This window comes from Ranitomeya imitator, chromosome 7 (genome assembly GCF_032444005.1).
Source record: "Ranitomeya imitator isolate aRanImi1 chromosome 7, aRanImi1.pri, whole genome shotgun sequence".
In the NCBI taxonomy this organism is placed as follows: Eukaryota; Metazoa; Chordata; class Amphibia; order Anura; family Dendrobatidae; genus Ranitomeya; species Ranitomeya imitator.
Window position 1 is genome coordinate 186,850,916 of NC_091288.1, and position 23,582 is coordinate 186,874,497.

The following is a 23,582-nucleotide window of genomic DNA, read 5'->3' on the forward strand; positions in this document are numbered from 1 at the left end:
CCCAAGGATCAAAACCAGCAGAACAGATGCAGAGACTAAGGGTACCGTCACACAGTGGCATTTTGATCGCTACGACGGCACGATTCATGACGTTCCAGCGATATATCCGTGACGTTCCAGCAATCTCGCTGTGTCTGACACGCTACTGCGATCAGGGACCCCGCTGAGAATCGTACGTCGTAGCAGATCGTTTGAAACTTTCTTTCGTCGTCTAGTGTCCCGCTGTGGCGGCATGATCGCATGGTGTGACAAAGGTGTGCACGATATTGTATACGATGTGCGCATAGTAACCATCGGCTTCTACATCGCACATACGTCATGAAATTATCGCTCCAGCGTCGTACATTGCAAAGTGTGACAGCAGTCTACAACGCTGGAGCGATATTGTTACGGTGCTGGAGCGTCACGGATCGTGCCGTCGTAGCGATCAAAATGCCACTGTGTGACGGTACCCTAAGTCAGCAGGCAAAGCAAAACAAGGATTAAAGTCCAAGTAGCAATCCAAGTACAAAGATCAGGCAGAAGAGTTGTTGTAAACAAGCCGAATCAAGTTTCAGAACAATAGTGTATATATCACACCCGGGGCAGAGTAAAATAAATGGGAAAGGATGTCAAGGGTATGGTCATATGGGTGCCATACACCCTTAGGCTACATTTACACATAATTTACTGCAGACCTCCTGCAGCAGAAGTCCCACAGTGATATCCACAGAAGCATTTACTACTGTAGACATTGCCAAGTAGGTGCAGGGGAGCTGTACATATTTTTCTTCGCTTTATGTAGGGTAAAATTCACAATGTAAATATCAATGGGTAAAAGATAATAGAAAAACCACTGAAGGTAAGTAGTAATCTAGCAGTATGTGGTCATACAAAACTTAGCTTTTAATCATAAATATAAAAAACATATAACAAGTATAGTCCAGCTGGACTGAAAGTGCAGAAACAGTGCAACACAACAAAAACAAAAAAATCATATATTAACACATAAAGATATCATGTCACTTACACTGAGTAAGTGCACAATAAAGGGGAGAGGAAGGGGGAAGCTCAAACACTAGGGAAGTGGGGGGTGGAGACCCCTAGGCAGATCTAAAATCATCCCGTCTGCCCTAAACGTCCCTATATAGGTTCTGCACCTATCGCCGAGCAGGAACCTAATCCCTGCCTGACCCTAGTGAAAGGCCCTGTTTAGGGAGAGGTTGGATGGGGTATTGCTAGTCAGTCCCCACTACAACTTCCGACAGAAAGGGTAGGCGAACAAGGGAACACTTCGCTTGAAGACCACAGAGATGTCACGCCAGCAATCCTCCAAAAGTCTTCTGAGAAGATACAAACCAACTGTTAGTACTTCCAACTAGACAGAGACTAGTAAGAGGTAACACTAGCAACATGCTGCAGACACGGAATAAATATAAACCCTCAGTAAAGTTGTCTAACTAGCAGCAGAAGGTGGAGGTAACCGTTGGGTCCTAAAGGGAGAGGGATATTGCTCCACAATAGAGATACAAAAATCAAGAAGGGGCTTGAACTAAAGGCAAAGAGCTTCTACAGCTGGATCCAGAATGACTATGTGTCACACCTGACACACCTGTGACATTTATCTAGTCTGAACGAGGCACTGAAAGCCCAAATTTAAATCACTAAAAGAAGTCTCGCAGGAACCTGAGTTCATAGCCAAAGAAACAATCCTCCAGAATACCCTTGAAAGGTTTCAGTTTCACGTTGGGAGCAGGGCATCTTGATATTTTTCTATATCCCCAGCCATCATTTGATGGATTACTTTGGCAGTCCTGCTTATCTGACTGGATGAGAGTGTTCCTTTTTATCTTCCATGGTATACGCTCTCATACGGTAATGGGTATATTTTCATGACCTGTAGGTCAGTATATATGTCATTATCTGAGGCTGCAGTGAGTTTACTAGCAATAAGGCATATGACACATGACTATTTGACACTTACATTAACGTCTACTATCATATTATTTACATTATGTCGCTAGTTGCATGCTGCCAGGATTCATAGTCCTATATGTGGGTCAGTGGTAGTGGCATGATAGAAGAGGAAAGTTTATTAGACAGTGACCATAAGAGAAAAGTTCATTAGGAAGCGAGGAGAAGAGGAAAGTTTATTAGAGTTAAATGGAGAGAGGTGCTGGCACCAACAACCTGTGTGTTTCCATCTAAATTGAAATAGAGCGCAGTTACGCTGAAAATGGCCGTTGTCCTTTCCATGTGCTTCTTCTCTCGCTGCAGCCAGTTTTAATATTACACATTAGTTTATTAGACAGCTTGGAGAGGAGGAAAGTCTACTAGGAAGCGAGGAGAAGAGGAAAGTTTATTAAGGAAGCTAGCAAGAAGAGGAAAAAGTTTATTAGAAAGTGAGCAGAAAAGGAAAGTTTACTGGGAAGGGAAAAGAAGAGGAAAGTTTATTAGGAAACGAACAGAAGAGGAAAGTTTATTAGAAAGTGAGCAGAAAAGGAAAGTTTACTAAGAAGGGAACATAAGAGGAAATTTTATTAGAAAGCAAACAGTAGAGAAAAGTTTATTAAAAAAGTGAGCAACAAAGGAAGTTTACCAGGAAGGGAACAGAAGAGGAAAGTTTATTAGGAAGCCAGCTGGAAGAGGAAAGTTCATTAGGAATCGAGGAGAAGAGGAAAGTCTATTAGGAAGTGAGCCAGAATAGAAAAGTTTATTAGGAAGCGAGCAGAATAAGAAAGATTATTAGAAAGCATGGAGAAGAGGAACATTTATTAAGCAATCAGAAGAGGAGCGTTTATTAGGAAGTGAGCAGAAGAATAATTTTTATTAGGAATGGTCCCGTAGAAGCGCTCTTGTTCAGCGCAAAACGGCCGTCGTCCCGTCTGCCGCACTCCTTGTCTGTTTCACTCCTCCGAGCCGTAAAGATGTGTTCCCGTGTGTTGCAATAAAGGACACTTAAACTGCAAGAGTGGTGAGTGCTGCCGCATTTCTTCTTCCATGTTCGTATGATTCACAGTTCATTCCACGCGAGCACCTCCTCTTATCATCGGACAACCTGTTGTTGTGTTAATCACACACCGCTAGTGTTGAGCATTCCGATACCGCAAGTATCGGGTATCGGCCGATAGTTGCGGTATCGGAATTCCGATACCGAGATCCGATATTTTTGTGATATCGGTTATCGGTATCGGATCAATAGAAATGTGTAAAATAAAGAATTAAAATAAAAAATATTGATATGCTCACCTCTCCGGCGGCCCCTGGACATCACGCTGCTAACCGGGAGGCTTCTTTGTTTAAAATGCGCGCCTTTAGGACCTGCGAATGACGTCCCGGCTTCTGATTGGTCGCGTGCCGCCCATGTGACCGGCACGCGACCAATCAGAAGCCGGGACGTCATTCGCAGGTCCTAAAGGCGCGCATTTTAAACAAAGAAGCCTCCCGGTTAGCAGCGTGATGTCCAGGGGCCGCCGGAGAGGTGAGCATATCAATATTTTTTATTTTAATTCTTTATTTTACACATTTCTATGGATCCCAGGGCATGAAGGAGAGTTTCCTCTCCTTCAGACCCTGGGAACCATGAGAATACCTTCCGATACTTGATGTCCCATTGACTTGTATTGGTATCGGATATCGGTATCTTCGATATCCGATATTTTTCGGGTATCGGCCGATACTATCCGATACCGATACTTTCAAGTATCGGACGGTATCGCTCAACACTACACACCGCTGTTAATCTCTGGACAGTTAGGCTGTGCTGCTCACTTTTTCCCTTTGTTGCTCAGAAAAGGAAAGTTTACTAGGAAGGGAACAGAACAGGAAAGTTTATTAGACAGCGAGCAGAAGAGGGAAGTTTATTGGGAAACAAACAGAAGAGTAAAGTTTATTAGAAAGTATGCAGAAGAGGGAAGTCTATTAGGAAGCAAGGAGAAGAGGAAAGTTTATTAGGAAGAGAGTAAAATAGGACCGTTTATTAGGAAGCATGCAGAAGAAGGGAAAGTCTATGAGGAAGCAAAGAGAAGAGGAAAGTTTATTAGAAAGCAAGCAGAAGATTAATATTTATTTGAAAGCAAGAAGAGGAAAGTGTATTAGGAAGCGAGCAGTTAAGGAAACTTTACCCAAATATTCATGATGAGCAGGATGGTGAGTGCAGCACCTAGCTACCCCTCTAGCGCTATCAGAGCAGCAGCGCATGACAGTGGAGGCAGAAAGCACGGGAGCACAGGCGGGTAAGTATGTGACACCATGGAAATACTCCTGAAGTTCCAATTTCAAAGCTGAAAAGCAGGGGAACACTAACAGATAGGGGGACTGAGGAAATCATGGAGACATTATACAGTTAGAAGACCAAAAATATTAAAGTTAAAAAATGTTCTTCCAAAGTTGTGGTCCTCCCAAATAAAGGGGCCTATGTACATAGTGAGCTAAAGAACCTCAGCTTCCATACCTAATGCAATCTGCTACTTTCAATCTGATCCTGAAACTACTAGTAGATGTCCAGAGGTCTTTACGTCCTTGTGTTCTCTTTACAGGGCATCATCTCAGATCTTTTTCCTGGAGTGGTTCTACCAAAGCCAGATTATGACCTTTTTATTCAAGCCCTGAAAGAAAATATTGCCAAAGTGAATCTGCAGCCTGTTCCATGGTTTATAGGGAAGATAATTCAGGTAATGTTATATAATTAGGCCGACTTTGCCTTGTGAAATGGTTTAACCTTGCTTTTTTATAATGTTTCATATAAATTAGTAGAAACTGACCCGTGTCTCTTTCCGCATACATCCACACGATACACTATACATTCTTACTCAGAGTGTCCAAACCTGGATATATGAGCAAATACAGTATATATATATATATATATATATATATATATATATGTGTCTGTCCTCCTTCAGAATGTAACTGATATAAAACAGAGCCCCTTTACCAATATACACTGATACCTGTTAAAGGGGTATTCTTACAGTGGACATGTATTGCATATAATAAGGGATAAATGTCTAATCTCTAGGACCCCCGCTGATCACTAGATCAAGGGTTCTTGCCACCTCTTCACTATTAAGCTCTTTATTGAGTAGGAATGTAAGTGATGCCCCTTACTTACTCACTGCTGGGTATTTGCTCATTTTGTTTCTAGCTTAGGTTTTGCCTGTTAAATGGCCAGTGTGAACGTACTCCTATATGTGGCATGTCTACGAACGTATGCTCCGGCTCATTTCTTTGGTTCTGCTGTAGTTTCTTATACTTTGTAGACATTTCATTTATATTGCTTCTCATGGCTGGGTGTGTGACCAGCCAGCCCCTGGTCCTGACCTGCCCCATCTACATTGAGGTTGTGTGACACTAGATGAGGTTTTAATATTAGACAATAGGACCGTCACGATTGGGGCACACCTTGTTGCAGTAGGATGGCTTTTACACTTTTTTGATCAAAAACAGTGTTTACGAAGTCCCTAATGTTATTTTTATGAAAGAAAGGTATACAGCACTCTTGGTTGTGAGATGAGGTGTCCAAGTTGGGTTCCAACCCATAGTCAAAGTAAATAGAAGAACTTGGCACTAGAATCGTAGTGAATGAAAACAAGTTTTCATTGGCAATCTTTATGGTCTTTCATCAGAACTGATTACCACTTGAGTTGTGGTTGACAGTCCGCGTGTAGCAGCGCTGGGGAATTGCGACATGCGCTTCGGACCTACATATGGTCCTTCATCAGACTTGATTACTACTTGAGTTATGTTTGATAGTCCGCATGTAGTAGCGCTGGGGAATTGTGACATTCGTCACTGTGTAGGAAGTGCTGACTCATCTCGTGATTCCCCAGCACTATTACACGCGGACTATCAACCACAACTCAACTGGCAATCAGTCCTGAAGAAGGACCATATGTAGGACCGAAAAGTTAACTATAAAGATTGTCAATTACAACTTGTTTTCATTCACTGCAATTTTTGAGTGCCAAGTTCTATTATTTACAATGTTATTTTTATATACTATTACTATTTACTTACTACGGGATATATGCTCATTTTGTGTCTATGTTAGGTTTTTCTGTTTAATGGCCACAGTGTGAACATGCTTCTGTATGTTGCACATATACCAACCTATGCTCTGGCTCATATTTTTCGTTTTCCTTCATTTAGTGACTGTCGATCTGAAAGAAATAGCTGAGTGCTGCACTTGTCCGTCCCTCTCGGTCCATTAGTCCCATTTTCTTTGGTTGGAAAGGTTTTGTGCATGCTCTTCCGTCTGTACATTTAAAGTTTTCCCCACTTCACTCATATTGTTCTAGTGATTATTCTAGGAACATTACCTCCTCGTAATCAGATATTGATCACTGTTCTCACTTCTGTTATGCTCCTGGGTTCAAACACTTGAGCCTCTGTTTTGTGGTCGGCTTCTCCACCGAGCCACAGCTGAGAGACCTTTTGTCTGGCTGTTTAGGTTCTGTTATTCTGGCTGCAGTCTGTTTAGCATAACAGTTGTTTTCATTTGTGTGCCCTGTCACCTTTCAGGTCCTGTTTTATATTCCCCCCCCCCCCCCCCCTTGATAGCATTTTCTGCTGGTGATAGTTTCTTCTACAGCCATTCTACTGTAGCTTAAAGCCATTCAGTGAAATTACAGCAAGGGTTATCTCTTTGCTATTTCTGTTTTTTACTCTGCACCTACCTTCTGTTTGTTTTAGGATGTAGGCAGCATATATTCTAACAGTATGTACTTCAGACTTTATTTTGTATATTGTGGTTTACTTTACTCACTCTGGGATCTTTTCCTTTTTTCAGCACACTTTTCCTTTTGTAGGTAATTCATACTCTGTTCTGCCCTCTTGTTATTTTCAGAGGGACGTGAAATGCTTTTCAGGCAGCATAGGTCTGAGTTGATCTTTTAGTCTGTAGTTTGGGCGATCTCTGCTCACACAGGAACCATTGGAAATGCGGGTCTGGATTTCTAGTCCGTACAGTAACCGGCAGGGACCATTGCAGTTTTTAGTTTGTTACCTATTTTCCCGAGTGAGCTCCACTTCCTACTGTATCATAAGAAATACCATGTCTACTAGTATTAGCACCGTCCCAATATTAGCACATACACTGAGGGGACAAGTGTTTTGTATGTATCTTGACTTGCATAAGTCATGCTCAGGACAGGTGGGGCAGGGAAGAGGAAAACAGAATAAGGGTATTGCATTTTGGTCACATGATATAATATTATACCTGGTGACCATTGGGTTGGGAACGTGTTGGACATTACCACTAACAACCAATCACACTGCACTATAAATGCTCTCTATGAATCTTGACTGCACATCGCATGCACAGGATGAGAGAGGGCGGAAAAGGAGAAGAAAAGAGGGGCAGTGCATTTTGATCACATGATACTATGTGGTCACATGATACTATGACATGCCAAACATCGACAACCGATGGACAGGGGCACTGACCTAGTCATGTGACCAATGGTAAAAATGATATGATACCACATCTAAACCCTAGTACATATATAGCAAAGTAGGGTAAACCCTAGTACCGATATATAGTAAAAGTAAAACTTAAAAAAAAAAAGAAGTGGAATCAATTGTTACTTTTTTTGAAGAACCCTTGGAAGCTGTCACAACTTTTTTAGTTTTTCCTGTGAGTTTCCCACGTGGATTCTTGGCCTTGGTGAATGTTGCATCCAGTTGCGTCTTCTACTGTGAATGTGTGCTGCGGACCAACCGTCTATATATGAGCACTCATCATATTGCATTTCTGCGGGCAAATACAAAGTAATATCCTTCATTACAGCTGCCGCTACCTTATTATACGCCACATTCTTCCGCTTCTTCCCGTGGGCCAACATTTTTCTTCCTGCTCTTGCCTATAACTATGGATGTAATGAATGTACAGGTGCAGCAGCCGATACGGGCATTACTCCTCACCGCAAAATGACAACTTCAATTGTTCGTAAATGACAGAAGCCAAAGACTCCGAAGTAATAAAGTAGCTGAATAATGTGTAAACACAGCGGTTAATGAGGTGATTCATAGCATCCGCAGAGCCATCATTTTCCTTGTCCTCTTGGGTGATTTTATGGAAATCTAGAACATCGGAATTACTGCGCCTATAAACACTGAGGGTTAGAGATCATAAATCTGCACAACTGGGGTTATCATTAATTCAATGTTGATCCATGAAATGTTGTTTTACCAACTTCCTTACACACTAGAAGAAGTAATTCATGTCTCATCTTTTATTACTTCGCTCACATTTTATTTATGGGTTGGAATTTGTTGTCAGGTGTTTATAGAATCCAGCGTTACTCTACATTTACTTATTATTTCATTTTGTAAAGGGATATTCTACCTACACCTCTCCACTGTAAAAGAGATGAATGCTAGATCTGTGGGAATACAATTCTGGGACCCCAATGGATCATCCAAAAAAGGTGGTCCCAGTGGAAAAACCAAAGTCGCTGTTCTTTTCCTTCTTCCATCAGGGCATTTCATGAAAAATTAAACTTTTATAGTGGTGTTAGATCATCATGTACAGTACCTTTGAAGTGTAAGACTGTTCCCTTAGTGATCAGCCAAGAGTGATGCAGACATATCCTTCTTTCTTAATACTTTAACAGGAACTTGTTATCATTGTCTGCCATGTGACACGTGAGCACTGTTCGTCATCACCTGGCAGCTCGAAAATGGCTACCAGAAACAGCCTTGGCGCACGTACCCCGACGCGCGTTTCATGTTTAAATATCGCTTCCTCACCATGGCCCCTGAGGAAGCAACATTTAAACGTGAAACGCACGTCGGGGTACATGGCCGAGGTCAAGGCAGGACGGATCATCAATATGGGTAATTATTCCCTATGTTATTAACATTACTCTTGTTAGGTGCGGGGTGTAACAGAGGGATTCAGAGTCCATTATGTTGACTGCATTTAGTCTTGGCTACTTATATACCTAATGATTACGTGGAATACTGGTACCTATAAGCATTTGACACTCTTTTTCACTAAGTTTTTACTAAGTCCCTTGAATTGGATTACATATCCCTTTTTCCTTCTGTTTGCACTTTATTACAAATCCTGACCTTCTCTTCTGCCCTTTTTTTTACACCTAGGCATTTAATCACTTTTTTCAGTTACAACCCATCTATTACATTTTTTGCATTTATTTATTGTATTTATTTGAACTGTTGATTATTTATTTGTAATAATAAGCTTTGGTAATTTTTTATTGGCTCCGCTTTCTCCTTGTTTTGCATTATTTGGTGAGCTGCCATTTACATGGGTACATGGTGATACATTATTAGTATTTATATATAGATAGAACCCTCTTAGTGTTTGTTTGTTTTTGTCTATGGATGTAATGTTGACTAGTGTGGCTGGAAAGAAATCTTACACAACTAATTATGTGGATAAAGAAAGTTCTTTTTCCATCATAGATCAACTGTTTGAAAAAAGTTTTCCAAAAGTTCACACAACCCCTTCAAAAAGGGAACATGTCACAGTGTACCTGCAAAATAATTTGTGGACAGTGCGGTAAAGCGAAGGAGAAACTGATGGGTTTGTCGGAAAAGATTCATTATAACTTGTATTTTTTCACCAAATCCCTGGTGTTTGTATGTATAGGAGTCCAGTGGGCGGTCCTAGTAATGATTGACAGATATCTCTGCATGCGCTGTCATACACTGAAGACTGTCAGTCACTGAGACTCCTGCATACAATCACCAATGAATAAAATGCAGGCTCAAACTTTTCCATGAAAATGTCTATCAATGTGATCAGCTTTGATCTATAACATCCTTCCTGCAGATCAGAGACCATTTTTAACACGACAAGGTCACTTTAAAGGGAACCTGTCACCTGTTTTTTTTCCTGCCCCATCTGACACCAGCATAATGTAGGGAATGAGACCCTGAATCCAGCAATGTATCATTTAGTTTACTGGGTGGAGCAGTTGTGATACAATCAGAGTTTTTTAGATGTAGCATGTAGCAGAGCTCAGAAATCTGACCCAACCCCACCACAGCTTTCTGTGTACATTGTCTATTGACAGTAAGCTGCTAATCAGTTCTGGGGGCGTGGTCAGACCAGGGCTCACGCAGGCACCAGTCCAGGAGGTGATCATCTCCTGCTGGTAAAACACTCATTGTATTGAAACAACAGCACACATCCTATTAAGTGATACATCGCTGGAATTAGGGTCTCTGTGCCAACCTCATGCTGCCCTCAGATTACAAAGCACAAACCTGCTGACAGATTCCCTTTAAGGTGGCCTATATTTTGGCATATGTTATGGAAATTGAGCAGAGAAGTACTATTTTCTTCTGAAGAATTCACAGCTAGCAACTCTGCATCTCCATTTTTACTTACCATATGTGAGGTTTTACTGCTATGTTTACAGAGGCTGGAATTTTAACTACAATTTTTTCTTTTATTTTGTCATTATATAGTTAAATGGAACTTATGATCCTTTCTGTGTATCAACCTAATGGACTCCTCATAGTTTCCATCAGCAATTCAGCAAAAGATCAGAAAGTTCTCATTCATCAGGCATAGTGTCTGATAGAAAATAAATGATGCCGGTGCATATCGCAGATCGGATCCCGACTGTAGCCATTTACTCGTATCTCAGCCGCCGGTCTCACAGCCTTCCTGTCTTAACGAGGATGTGCAGTCTTATGATCTCAGCAGGAAATTGCAAGATGTTTCCCAGGAAAATGAAATGAAAGATTTTATATGAACTGCAGATGTGTTTTCTTGCCCGATAGTTTAAAGTAATTTCCATAAATTTGTCTTGTTTCCAAAATACAGATCTATGAAATGATGCTCGTGCGGCACGGCTTCATGATTGTCGGAGATCCCATGGGGGGGAAGACTTGTGCATATAAAGTCCTGGCAGGGGCACTTGCTGATTTACACACAGGTAAAGCTGACATAAAATAATTTAAGAAACACAAGGTCTCAAGGACCTCTATGGTTACTATGCAGAAGCATCGCTGACCCCCGATCATGTGACGGGGGTCGGTGATGCGCTCATTTCTGGCCCGATGGCTGGAAGCGCCGGTAAAATGCCGCTGTCTACGTTTGACACCGGCATTTAACTACCGTAGTTAATAGCGGCGGGTGAATCGCGATTTCACCCGCCGTTATTGCCGACACATGTCAGCTGTTCAAAACAGCTGACATGTCCCAGCTTTGATGCAGGTTCACTGCCGGAGCCCGCATCAAAGCGGGGGTTCTGACCTCGGACGTACTATCCCGTCCGAGGTCAGAAAGGGGTTAAAATACTTTATTCTTAATGTGTGTATTATTAACCCTTTAATATTATTGGATTAATGGATAGGTGTCTTATAAACATCTCTCCATTATTAACCAGGCTTAATGTCACCTTACAATAGCAAGGTGACATTAACCCCTTATTACCCCATTTCCCACCGCTACAGGGGAGTGGGAAGAGAGTGGCCAAGTGCCAGAATAGACAAAAAAAGGAATATGAAATGGTTTACTGTATGTAACCATGTCTCATATCCTGTCGGGTTTGATAACAAGATAGCAAAAACCAGCAATTGAATTACCGGCTTTTCTGCTATCTAGCTCTGTATGAAATATATATATATATATATATATATATATATATATGTGTGTGTCTCACTGACCTATATATTTAGACTGTATATATGTTTTCACGAATATTTGAGCCCATGGATCCATTCTATGTCCATTTTGGAAGGTTGCGAGAAAAAAAACGCAGTATGGATGCCATACGGATTACATACGGAGGATGACATGCATAAAATACGCAGCCACACCCTGCCTACCGATGACAAACGGATCACTGTTTTGGGAACATTTCTGCGTATTGCGCCTGTAAAAAACGGACCGTATTTCCCTATGCTGAGTGTGACCCCGGCCTTAGAATAAGTCACAGAAGGCAATTGGATTCTGATTTCTCAAGCAAAATTGCCGATTGAAGTCAAATTAAACAAGAAAGAATTGGATCAAAATTTCATGCTCTTTTGTTTACCATAAATTGGTTCTAATTGAAGAATCGATGGGCTGAGACGAGAGAAGAGCATTTTTTTAATTCAAAAGGGATAAGAAAAACATACAATACAATGTATAAAGATCAAAAAACTGGGCTAATGCTGTCAAATGGATGAAAAGCTTGTACAAAACGGTTGTCAAAGCGTGCAATTTTTTTGAGAATGTGGTTCTGGCAGTGATAATCTCCTGGTGATAACACATTCATTGTATTGAAACAGCACACAGCCTAATAAGTGATATATCCCTGAAATCTGTGCCTCTGCCCCTATCTCATGTTGTCCCCAAATTACATAGCAAAAACCTCCTGACGGATTCCTTTAAGGGTTTGGATTCCAGAATTGATCCAATCTTAAATAATAGGGTTAGTTCTGGCATCAGTTTACCTCTGGCTTTTTTTATACTATACTGAAGGAATAAACACTATTTAGCCTCATATTCAGTATGTGAACACATATCTGAAGAAAAAACAGAGTGCATTCTGCCAGTTTTTTCAGCAAGAAGAGTCTCAGCACTTGGATCCCCACCAATGAAAACTTTTGACTCGCCTCTATCACCTGTTAAAGGGTTGATCGACAACTTTAATATTGACAGGATAGGTCATCTATATCAGATTGTTAGAGGGCCAACGCCGCACCTTCCCCCCCACCCCCCCCGCTCAATGCCAACAGCAGGTGGATGTAAGTGGTTTCAGAGCTGAACAGCACAGCGCCATCGACTACTTGGTGGCCACTGCCAGGAACTGCAGATCTGCTCTTGTTTAGATGAATAGGTTGTAAATTTCATTGTATGGAACAACCCTTTAAATCATCTGGGTGTCATTCTTTTTTGCTGTTTACCAGCTAAATCAATGGATGAGTTTGCTGTGGACTTCAGGGTGATCAATCCAAAAGCCATCACCATGGGTCAGCTGTACGGATGCTTTGACCCCGTGAGTCACGAGTGGACGGACGGAGTATTGGCGACCACCTTCAGAGAGCAGGCATCTTCTATTACGGATGATAGGAAGTGGATCGTATTTGACGGCCCGGTAGACGCTGTTTGGATAGAGAATATGAACACGGTCCTGGACGACAATAAGAAGGTAACGAGATCTTTATTCTAAATTTTGTTTTTGGGGCGACATCATTAGATTAGCCCTCTGTCTTTATTATTGACGTGTGACTTCTAATTATTGAGGGACATTCGGAAGAGCGAGGTGGGGAACTAAAAGTAGAGTTTTCGAGGTCGATATGTGATAATTGACACCATGCCCCCTTTCCTCCCCTTTAGCTGTGCTTGATGAGCGGTGAAATCATTCAGATGAATTCAAAGATGAGCTTAATTTTTGAGCCCGCTGACTTGGAGCAAGCTTCTCCGGCAACCGTTAGCAGGTAATTGGATTCCACTTCCAATGGTCAGGTCGGCGCAGTCGCTGACTTATCTGCTCAGCGTGTTGTGTTTTTCTCACTCAGGTGTGGGATGATCTATATGGAGCCCCACCAGCTTGGATGGAATCCTCTGAAAGATTCCTACATGAGCGCTCTGCCGGAGCATCTGATGAGCGAGCACAAGGAACTGGTAAGAGCATGAATGACTCAAGATGAAATAAGAACACGACGATCGAATTCTGTATTTCTGGTTGTCAAGTATCCAGTTACCGATTTATCATATGAGTATTTTGTTTTCTTTCTCCTCCCACAAATAGTAAAAGGCCAGGAAATGTTAATCCCTTGCTCCTACCAGATCCATCCTCCGTTGGTTCTTTACTCCCCTGTACAGCAAATTTTGCTCTTCCCTGCTTTCATCATAGTTAATGCTCTATTGCTCTCTGTACATGGAGATAGAGCATCCACAGATATGAGCGCAGGTTCTCTCTGCTCTTACATAGTCCCCTGTATTCACTATGCACTATTCAGCTGGAGCTGTCACAGTCCCCTATATTCACTATGCAGTTGTCGCAGTCCCCTATATTCACTATGCTCCGCTCAGCTGGAGCTGTCACAGTCCCCTATATTCACTATGCAGTTGTCACAGTCCCCTATATTCACTATGCAGTTGTCACAGTCCCCTATATTCACTATGCAGTTGTCACAGTCCCCTATATTCACTATGCAGTTGTCACAGTCCCCTATATTCACTATGCAGTTGTCACAGTCCCCTATATTCACTATGCAGTTGTCACAGTCCCCTGTATTCACTATGCACTATTCAGCTGCAGTTGTCACAGTCCCCTGTATTCACTATGCACTATTCAGCTGCAGTTGTCACAGTCCCCTGTATTCACTATGCACTATTCAGCTGCAGATGTCACAGTCCCCTATATTTACTATGCAGTTGTCACAGTCCCCTATATTCAGCTGCAGTTGTCGCAGTCCCCTATATTCACTATGCTCCGCTCAGCTGGAGCTGTCACAGTCCCCTGTATTCACATGTGGGTCGATCACTTACACCTACCTTCTCTATGGTTTTCATTAGCTTTGTCTCACAAGTTGTAGATGTAGAATTTACCTTTTTTCCACCATAACAAGGAAACTCTGTACTTTTAAGTTTGCATTTATATCTGTGTCTGTCGCAGGAAATGTCATTTTAGTGATCTGCCTCGTTCCCTGTCACTAGTGATATCATGGCAGTCAGTTCTGATCTACAGTTGAAACCAGAAGTTTCCATACACTATATAAAAAGACACATCTGCAAGTTTTTCGCATTAACTGACATGAAATCAGAATAAACTGTTCCCATTTTAGGTCAATTAGGATTACCATAATTATTAATATTTGCCAAATGCCAGAATAATGAGAGAGAGAGAATGTTTTAAAGGGAACCTGTCACCCCGTTTTTTGAGATTGAGCTATAAATACTGTTAAATAGGGCCTGCGCTGTGTGTTCCTATAGTGTATGTAGTGTACCCCGATTCCCCACCTATGCTGAGATATAACTTACCAAAGTCGCCGTTTTCGCCTGTCAATCAGACTGGTCAGGTCGGGAGGGCGTGGTGACATCGCTGGTTCTTCCTCAGCTTTACGTTGGTGGCGTAGTGGCGTAGTGGTGAACAAGCAGCGCGCGATCTGCGCTGTAATCCCTTGCATCGGTGGGGGCGGCCATCTTCCTGGGGCCGCGCGTGCGCAGATTGAGTGCTCTGCTGCACGGGGCTTCAGGAAAATGGCCGCGGGATGCCGCGCGTGCGCATTAGAGATCGCGGCGGCCATTTTCCCAAAGCCGAGATGCAAACTCGGCTTTGGGAAAATGGCCGCCGCGATCTCTAATGCGCACGCGCGGCATCCCGCGGCCATTTTCCTGAAGCCCCGTGCAGCAGAGCACTCGATCTGCGCACGCGCGGCCCCAGGAAGATGGCCGCCCCCACCGATGCAAGGGATTACAGCGCAGATCGCGCGCTGCTTGTTCACCACTACGCCACTACGCCACCAACGTAAAGCTGAGGAAGAACCAGCGATGTCACCACGCCCTCCCGACCTGACCAGCCTGATTGACAGGCGAAAACGGCGACTTTGGTAAGTTATATCTCAGCATAGGTGGGGAATCGGGGTACACTACATACACTATAGTAACACACAGCGCAGGCCCTATTTAACAGTATTTATAGCTCAATCTCAAAAAACGGGGTGACAGGTTCCCTTTAAGGCATTTTTATACTTACTGCAAAGTCAAAAGTTTACATACTCTAAGATTACTATGCCTTTAAACAATCCTGGACTGCCCATATGATGTCATGTGTTTTGACAACATCTGAGTTAATTAGGGACACACCTGTGGATGTATTTTAATGCACACCTGAAACACACTGCTTTTTTGTGTAGCATCATAGGAATAGTCTAAAGAAATCAGTCAAGATATCAGGAAGAACATTGTGGACTTGCACAAGTCTGGCTCATCCTTTGGTACAATTTCAAGATAACTGAAGGTGCCTTGTTCATCTGTACAATCAATTATACGCAAGTACAAACAAGATTGGAATGTTCAGTCATGATACCGCTCAGGAAGGAGACAGGTTCTGTGTCCCAGAGATGAACCTGCTTTGGTCCGACATGTGCATATCAACTCAAGGACAAAAGCAAAAGACCTTGTGAAGATGATGACGGAAGCTGGGTAAGATTGTGTCAATATCCACAGTCAAACGAATACTGTATCAACATGGGCTGAAGGCCAATCTGCCAGAAATAAGCCATTTTGCTCCACAAGAAACATAAAAAAAAGCCAGATTAATGTTTGAAAATGCACACAGGAAAAAATACCTTAATTTTTGGAGACATGTCCTGAGGTCTGATGAAACTAAGATTGAACTTTTTGAGCATAATGACCATCGTTACATTTGGAGGAAAAAGGAGCAGCTTGGAAGCCTAGAACACCATCCCAACTGTGAAACATGGGGATGGCAGCATCATGTTGTGGGGTTGTTTTGCTGCAGGAGGGACTGGTGCGCTCACAAAATAGATGGCATCATGAGAAAAGAAGATTATGTGGCAATACTGAAGCAACATCTCAAGACATCAGCCAGGAAGATAAAGCTTTGGCGGAAATGGGTCTTGAAGATGGACAATGACCCAAAGCATACTGACAAAATGGTAATAAAGTGGCTTAAGTAAAACAAAGTCAATGTTTTGGAGCGTCCATCACAAAGCCCTGATCTCAATCCTATTGAAAATTTATGGGCAAAGCTGAAAAGGCCGGTGCGAGTAAGGCGACCTACAAACCAGGATCAGTGACACCAGTTTTGTCAGGAGGAATCTGTCCAAATTCCGACCAACTATTGTGATAGGCTTGTGGATCCCAAACATATGACCCAAGTCATTCAGTTTAAGGGAAATGGTACCAAATACTAATGAAATGTATGTAAACTTTTGATTTTGCAGTATATAATAAAAAAGGAATTAAAACATTCTCTCTTTCTGTTTGAAAACCCCTTGTTCCCTCCGGGTGTAGCTTCCAAGAATCACACTTGGGGGAAACAAAACAAGCTAACTAGGTTACAGCGCTTAACTTCCCACTTTAAATTGGTGTCGAAACAAGAGTTCATCACAAAATATCAAGTACCAACATCTGAAAATTTCAGACTACAACTAATTTTTCACTTTTGCATACTTTAACCACCAATGCACCAAATCCAAAACCTACAAATTTTGAATGAAAATGTCTATATGATCCATTGGGAAATGGCCTCATATCACAGCTATATTCTATATTTAATCAACCAAGACATGATTCGAAATTAGAGGCCATGGAACAATGGGAGGAAGACCTACGAATCTCTCTTACACCTCAAAGATGGTATAAATGTTATGAAAATATCCTAAAGGGAAGTAGTCAAATCTCGCTTACCGAGACATCCCTTAAATTATTCCGTAGAATTCATTATGGTCCCAGCTTTTAGCACAATATTTATCATACAATCCCTAACAAATGTTTTAGAGGATGTATCGATTATCGATGTGGAAGATACACTTCACCTCTGGTGGACATGCCCAATAGTGAAATCTCTCTGGAAAGATGTAATAAAAATAATTAATACAATTCTAAAAAAGGAATTGCTCCTAACATCGACAGTATTACTTTTGGGAGACAGACCAATTAAGGCTAACAATAAAGTTTGTCGTCTTATTGACTTTATTACTATGGCAACCAGAAACCATATAGGCGGACAATGGAAAACTAATACGCTGACGATAACCCAAGTGAAGAGACAAATTAACTTAATAATGCTTTTGAAAAAAGTCCGACTCTATCGATACCTTTCGAAGCATATGGGATCCTTGGAACCAAGCACAGAATGATAACGACCATTCTAGAATAATGTCTCTAGCTATATAACACACAACTACACCAATACTTATTGATAACTTTAACTTTTGATTTATATAATTTAGTAACTCACGTCAACTTAACTCTCATCGCTAACAATGTTCTTTATCCCCCCTTTTTCCCTTCCCCTTTTCATAAACCCAGAAATATTTGCGTTAAAATAGTTATACATTGGATTTACACAACTATGACTATACCGTCAAGGACATTGTACCTCTTTTTCCTTAATCCATCATATATTTCCCCCTGCGAGGGGATCCTTGAACTTTATGATCTATGTTATTTATGTTTCATGATATTTTCTGAAATAAAAATTGTTGAAACTAAAATATTCTCTCTCTCTCTCATTATTCTGGTGTTTGGCAAATATTAGTAATTATAGAAAATCCTAATTGACCTAAAACGGGAAAGGTTCATTCTTATTTCATGTCAGATATTGAGAAAAACATGCAGATGTGTCTTTTTATATAGTGTACGGTAACTTCTGGTTTTAACTGTATCTGCACATCAAGGAACAATGAACATCTGAGATCCTGCATCCGCCATGTGTTTTATCCATAATTTATGATCATGACAGAACAGTGCAGTAAATGAAGGCGGACACATGTAGAGTCGTCTGACAGCGGCTCCGTTCTCTATACCAAAACCAAGTCAGAAGAAATTATTACATTTCCCTGTATACGGCATATCTACACATATGTATAGTTTATATGCTATTGTGGTCAGCGTACTGATTACATTTTACCTTTCTATTATTTAGCTTGCCTAGATCCCACACGGTAGGTATATTACAGTATTTGGTGATTTCCTGCCCTGCTCCATGTTTCTATGTTCAAAAAGTCTTAAGAGACGATGGGAATGAAAAGCAGATGTGATGTGACACATGATTGACTGTACTCTATGAAATGGCTAGATTTACCTCCACATGGGGCAAGGCGGCAGTCCCCAGCCCTATCCTGTATCTAGACACCCTGAGTGAGCCATATTGACTGGTTGGGACTGGCCCACTGGACTACTGGAGGATCATCTGGTAGGCCTGAGCCTTGAAATAATAATGGACTCTAAAGCTTCAGTAGATGACAACCCCACTTACAGCTGACTTAGGAACCAATAACTTGCATCCAGGGTCTATTTTTTAAAGGGATTTTTAAGATTATAGAAATAAACTAGATGGTGGCCCGATTCTAACGCATTGGGGTATTCTAGAATATGCATGTCCACGTAGTATATTGCACAGCCCACGTAGTATGTTGCCCAGCTATGTAGTATATTGCCCAGCCACGTAGTATATTGCCCAGCCACGTAGTATATTGCCCAGCCACGTAGTATATTGCTCAGCTACGTAGTATATTGCCCAGCCACGTAGTATATTGCCCAGCTACGTAGTATATTGCCCAGTGACGTAGTATATTGCCCAGTGACGTAGTATATTGCCCAGCCACGTAGTATATTGCCCAGTGACGTAGTATATTGCCCAACCACGTAGTATATTGCCCAGCCACGTAGTATATTGCCCAGCTACGTAGTATATTGCCCAGTGACGTAGTATATTGCCCAGTCACGTAGTATATTGCCCAGTGACGTAGTACATTGCCCAGCCATGTAGTTTATTGCCCAACCACGTAGTATATTGACTAGCTACGTAGTATATTCCCCAGTGACGTAGTATATTGCCCAGTCACGTAGTATATTGCCCAGCCACGTAGTATATTGCCCAACTACGTAGTATATTGCCCAGCTATGTAGTATTTTGCCCAGTGACGTAGTATATTGCCCAGCCAAGTAGTATATTGCCCAGCCATGTAGTATATTGCCCAGCTATGTAGTATATTGCCCAGCTACGTAGTATATTGCCCAGCCGCATAGTATATTGCCCAGCTACGTAGTACATTGCCCAGGTTTTTAGTATATTGCCCAGCCACGTAGTATATTGCCCAACTACGTAGTATATTGCCCAGCTATGTAGTATTTTGCCCAGTGACGTAGTATATTGCCCAGCCAAGTAGTATATTGCCCAGCCATGTAGTATATTGCCCAGCTATGTAGTATATTGCCCAGCTACGTAGTATATTGCCCAGCCACGTAGTATATTGCCCAGCTACGTAGTACATTGCCCAGGTTTTTAGTATATTGCCCAGCCACGTAGTATATTGCCCAACTACGTAGTATATTGCCCAGCTATGTAGTATTTTGCCCAGTGACGTAGTATATTGCCCAGCCAAGTAGTATATTGCCCAGCCATGTAGTATATTGCCCAGCTATGTAGTATATTGCCCAGCTACGTAGTATATTGCCCAGCCACGTAGTATATTGCCCAGCCACGTAGTATATTGCCCAGCCACATAGTATATTACCCAGCTACGTAGTATATTGCCCAGTGATGTAGTATATTGCCCAACCACGTAGTATATTGCCCAGCCATGTAGTTTATTGCCCAACCACGTAGTATATTGCCCAGCCACGTAGTATATTGCCCAGCCACATAGTATATTGTCCAGATTTTTAGTATATTGCCCAGCCACGTAGTATATTGCCCAGCCACGTAGTATATTGCCCAGTGATGTAGTATATTGCCCAGTGATGTAGTATATTGCCCAGCCACGTAGTATATTGCACAGCGACATAGTATACAGCACAGAGCCACGTACTATACAGCCCAGTCACGTAGTATTTTGCCCAGTCACGTAGTATATTGCCCAGCTACGTAATATATTGCCCAATCACGTAGTATATTGCCCAGCCACATAGTATATTGCCCAGACATGTAGTATATTGTCCAGTGACGTAGTATATTGCCCAGCCACATAGTATATTGTCCAGCCACGTAATATATTGCCCAGTCACGTAGTATATTGCCCAGTCACGTAGTATATTGCCCAGTCACGTAGTATATTGCCCAGTCACGTAGTATATTGCCCAGTCACGTAGTATATTGCCCAGCCACATAGTATACAGCACAGAGCCACGTAGTATACAGCACAGAGACACGTAGTATACAGCACAGACACGTAGTACACTGCCCAGTCACGTAGTATATTGGCCAGTCACGTAGTATATTGCCCAGCTACATAGTATATTGCCCAGCCACATATGTAACAGGTTAAAAAATAAAAAATCAACATATACTCACCTTCCGAGGGCCCCTTGTAGTCCTGTCGCCTGTGTGCGGTGCATGCGGCAGCTTCCGGTCCCAGGGTTGGTAGGAGCGCAGGACCTGTGATGACGTCGCGGTCACATGATAGTGATGTCATGGCAGGTCCTTCTCGCATAGCATCCTTAACACCGGGACCTGCCGCTTACACTGCCGAGGACAAAACGCGACGTCGGAGGGTCAGAATAACCTTTTTTTTAATTATTCTTATTTGTAACATTAGATCTTTTTACTATTGATGCTGCATACGCAGCATCAATAGTAAAAAGTTGGTCACACAGGGTTAATAGCTGCGTAACCGGAGTGCGTTACACTGCGCTCCGGTAACGCTGGCATTAACCCTGTGTGAGGGCTGACTGGATGACTGGAGGGGAGTATGGAGCGGGCACTGACTGCGGGGAGGAAAGAGCGGCCATATTGCCGCCGGACTGTGGCCGTTGCTGATTGGTCGTGGCAATGGTCGTGGGCGTTTTGCCATGACCAATCAGCGACTTGGATTCCATGACAGACAGAGGCCGCGACCAATGAATATCCGTGACAGACAGACAGAAGGACAGACGGAAGTGACCCTTAGACAATTATATAGTAGATGCTAAAAAAATTGTCACAAAAAGGCATTTAGCAGATTATTTAAATAAAAGAAAAACGTATCCCCTGCCTGACTGCTGGGACCCCTTGTGATCTCAAAAACCGGGCTCTGGAACCCAGAGAATGTTGGTGCAGAGCCCTTATTATGTGGAGAAGAGGTGCGTATTTTTGGCCACCACTCCATTCATTGTATTTAGGACTGTCGGAGAAAGCCGAGTGCTGTACTATGCCATTTCCAACAGTCCCATAGACAATGACTGGAGCAGAGGCTACGAATACACACCTCTTCTCCACATAATACGGGGCTCTGCAGTTGGCCATTCTCGGAGTTTCATTTATTTCCCTTTATAAAATAAGAATTCTATATGCCTTGTAGATTGTGAGCCCTCGCGGGCAGGGTCCTCATTCCTCCTGTACCAGTTATGACTTGTATTGTTTAAGATTATTGTACTTGTTTTCATTATGTATACCCCTCCTCACATGTAAAGCGCCATGGAATAAATGGCGCTATAACAATAAATAATAATAATAATAATAATAATATGCGATGTTCTTTTTGTGCAGACTTGTAATCACTCCCTGAATCTGACAGGTACAAAAGGAGAGTGTTCCCAGTTTTATGATGTATCGTAAAGGATCGCCGGGTTATTTTAGTCGATAATCTTTTTTTAGTGATGCCAATTTCAAGCTTTTGTCTTGTGCTTTATTTTACTTTTAGATTAATGACATGTTTAACTGGCTTGTTCAGCCATGCCTGAATTTTATCCGTCTGGAATGTAAATTTCTGGTGCAGACTTCTCCCATCCACCTGACATACAGCATGATGATGCTTTACACCTGCTTGATCGGTACGGTTCTTCATTTTCATTCTTGCACAGAATTTAATGTTAAGTTTGACAGTGTGAATTATTTATGTCTTATCAGTCCACATACGGGATATGTAATAGCCATTACTTTATGCTTAATTTTATTACCAAATTTGTGTGTGTGTGTATAATAAAAAAAGACAAAGTGCAAAATATTAATTATTAATTTTAGTTTAAAAAGTCACGTTTGGCTAAATTAAAAAAAAGCATCTTTTTAAGTAGAGTTGCGCCAAATTTAGCGACTTTTATTTTTTGTAAAAAAAAAAAAGTCGCATTTCATGAATCAGTCTAAGGGTAAGTTCACACAGGGCGTTTTTGCTGTTTTTTTTTCCGCAGCAAAATTTGATCATCTTTGCAGGAAATAAGCTGTGCCAAAACGCAGGTTTATGTGCGTTTTTGGTGCGTTTTTTTTCTCTTTGTGTATGCCAATAAAGTTGAGTGCACACAGAGAAAAAAGAAACAACTTCCTGTATATAGAGTGAATAGATAGATAGATAGATAGATAGATAGATAGATAGATAGATAGATAGATAGATAGAATAGAATAGATACATTACCTGCGGTATCCTCTTCCCCGGCATTTTCCCACGGTGCAGAGGTTACCTCCGGTCAGGCTGTGAGGGAGCGCAGGCTCGGTGACGTCACCGCTCATTACTGAGCCTGCGCCCGCTCCGTCTCATTCATTCCCCAGTCGCTCACAGCCGGGAGCGGTCACATTAGCAGCGGAAACATTAGCAGCGCTCCCGGTTGTAAGCTTTATCTTCTCCAGTTACTGCGTGGGACACTCGGTATATTGGACTACGATGGATCAGGGAGTAAACTTTTGCTTTTTTATTTTATTTTTATTACAGAAGATCGATGGCTTCGTTTGGAATGGCAGAATAATAAAAATATGGTCAAAACTTTGTGGTGTTTTATTTCATTAAAAGACTTTTTTCTTACTGTGTGTGTCTTTATTTAACCATTTAATTACTATAGGATTAGTAATGGATAGGTGTCTTATTGACGCCTCTCCATTACTAAGGCGGCTTAATGTCACTTTACAATAGTAAGGTGACATTAACCCCTTATTACCCTGCTTTGCCACCGCTACAGGGCAAGTGGGAAGAGCCAGGCAAAGCGCCAGAATTGGGGCATCTAATAGATGTGCCTTTTCTGGGCAGCTGCGGGCTGC

General features: G+C 41.9%; 1 protein-coding gene across 1 annotated transcript in view; it reads left to right on the forward strand.

Moving 5' to 3' along the window:
- Window positions 1-23,582, forward strand: part of DNAH3 (dynein axonemal heavy chain 3) — a 332,604-nt gene that overhangs the window by 228,418 nt on the left and 80,604 nt on the right. Inside the window, exons 34-39 of the mRNA XM_069734194.1 lie at window positions 4,518-4,652; window positions 10,778-10,889; window positions 12,850-13,091; window positions 13,280-13,380; window positions 13,462-13,567; window positions 22,261-22,390. Of these exons, the coding sequence (XP_069590295.1) occupies window positions 4,518-4,652; window positions 10,778-10,889; window positions 12,850-13,091; window positions 13,280-13,380; window positions 13,462-13,567; window positions 22,261-22,390 (826 nt within the window). The remainder of the gene's footprint in view (window positions 1-4,517; window positions 4,653-10,777; window positions 10,890-12,849; window positions 13,092-13,279; window positions 13,381-13,461; window positions 13,568-22,260; window positions 22,391-23,582) is intronic.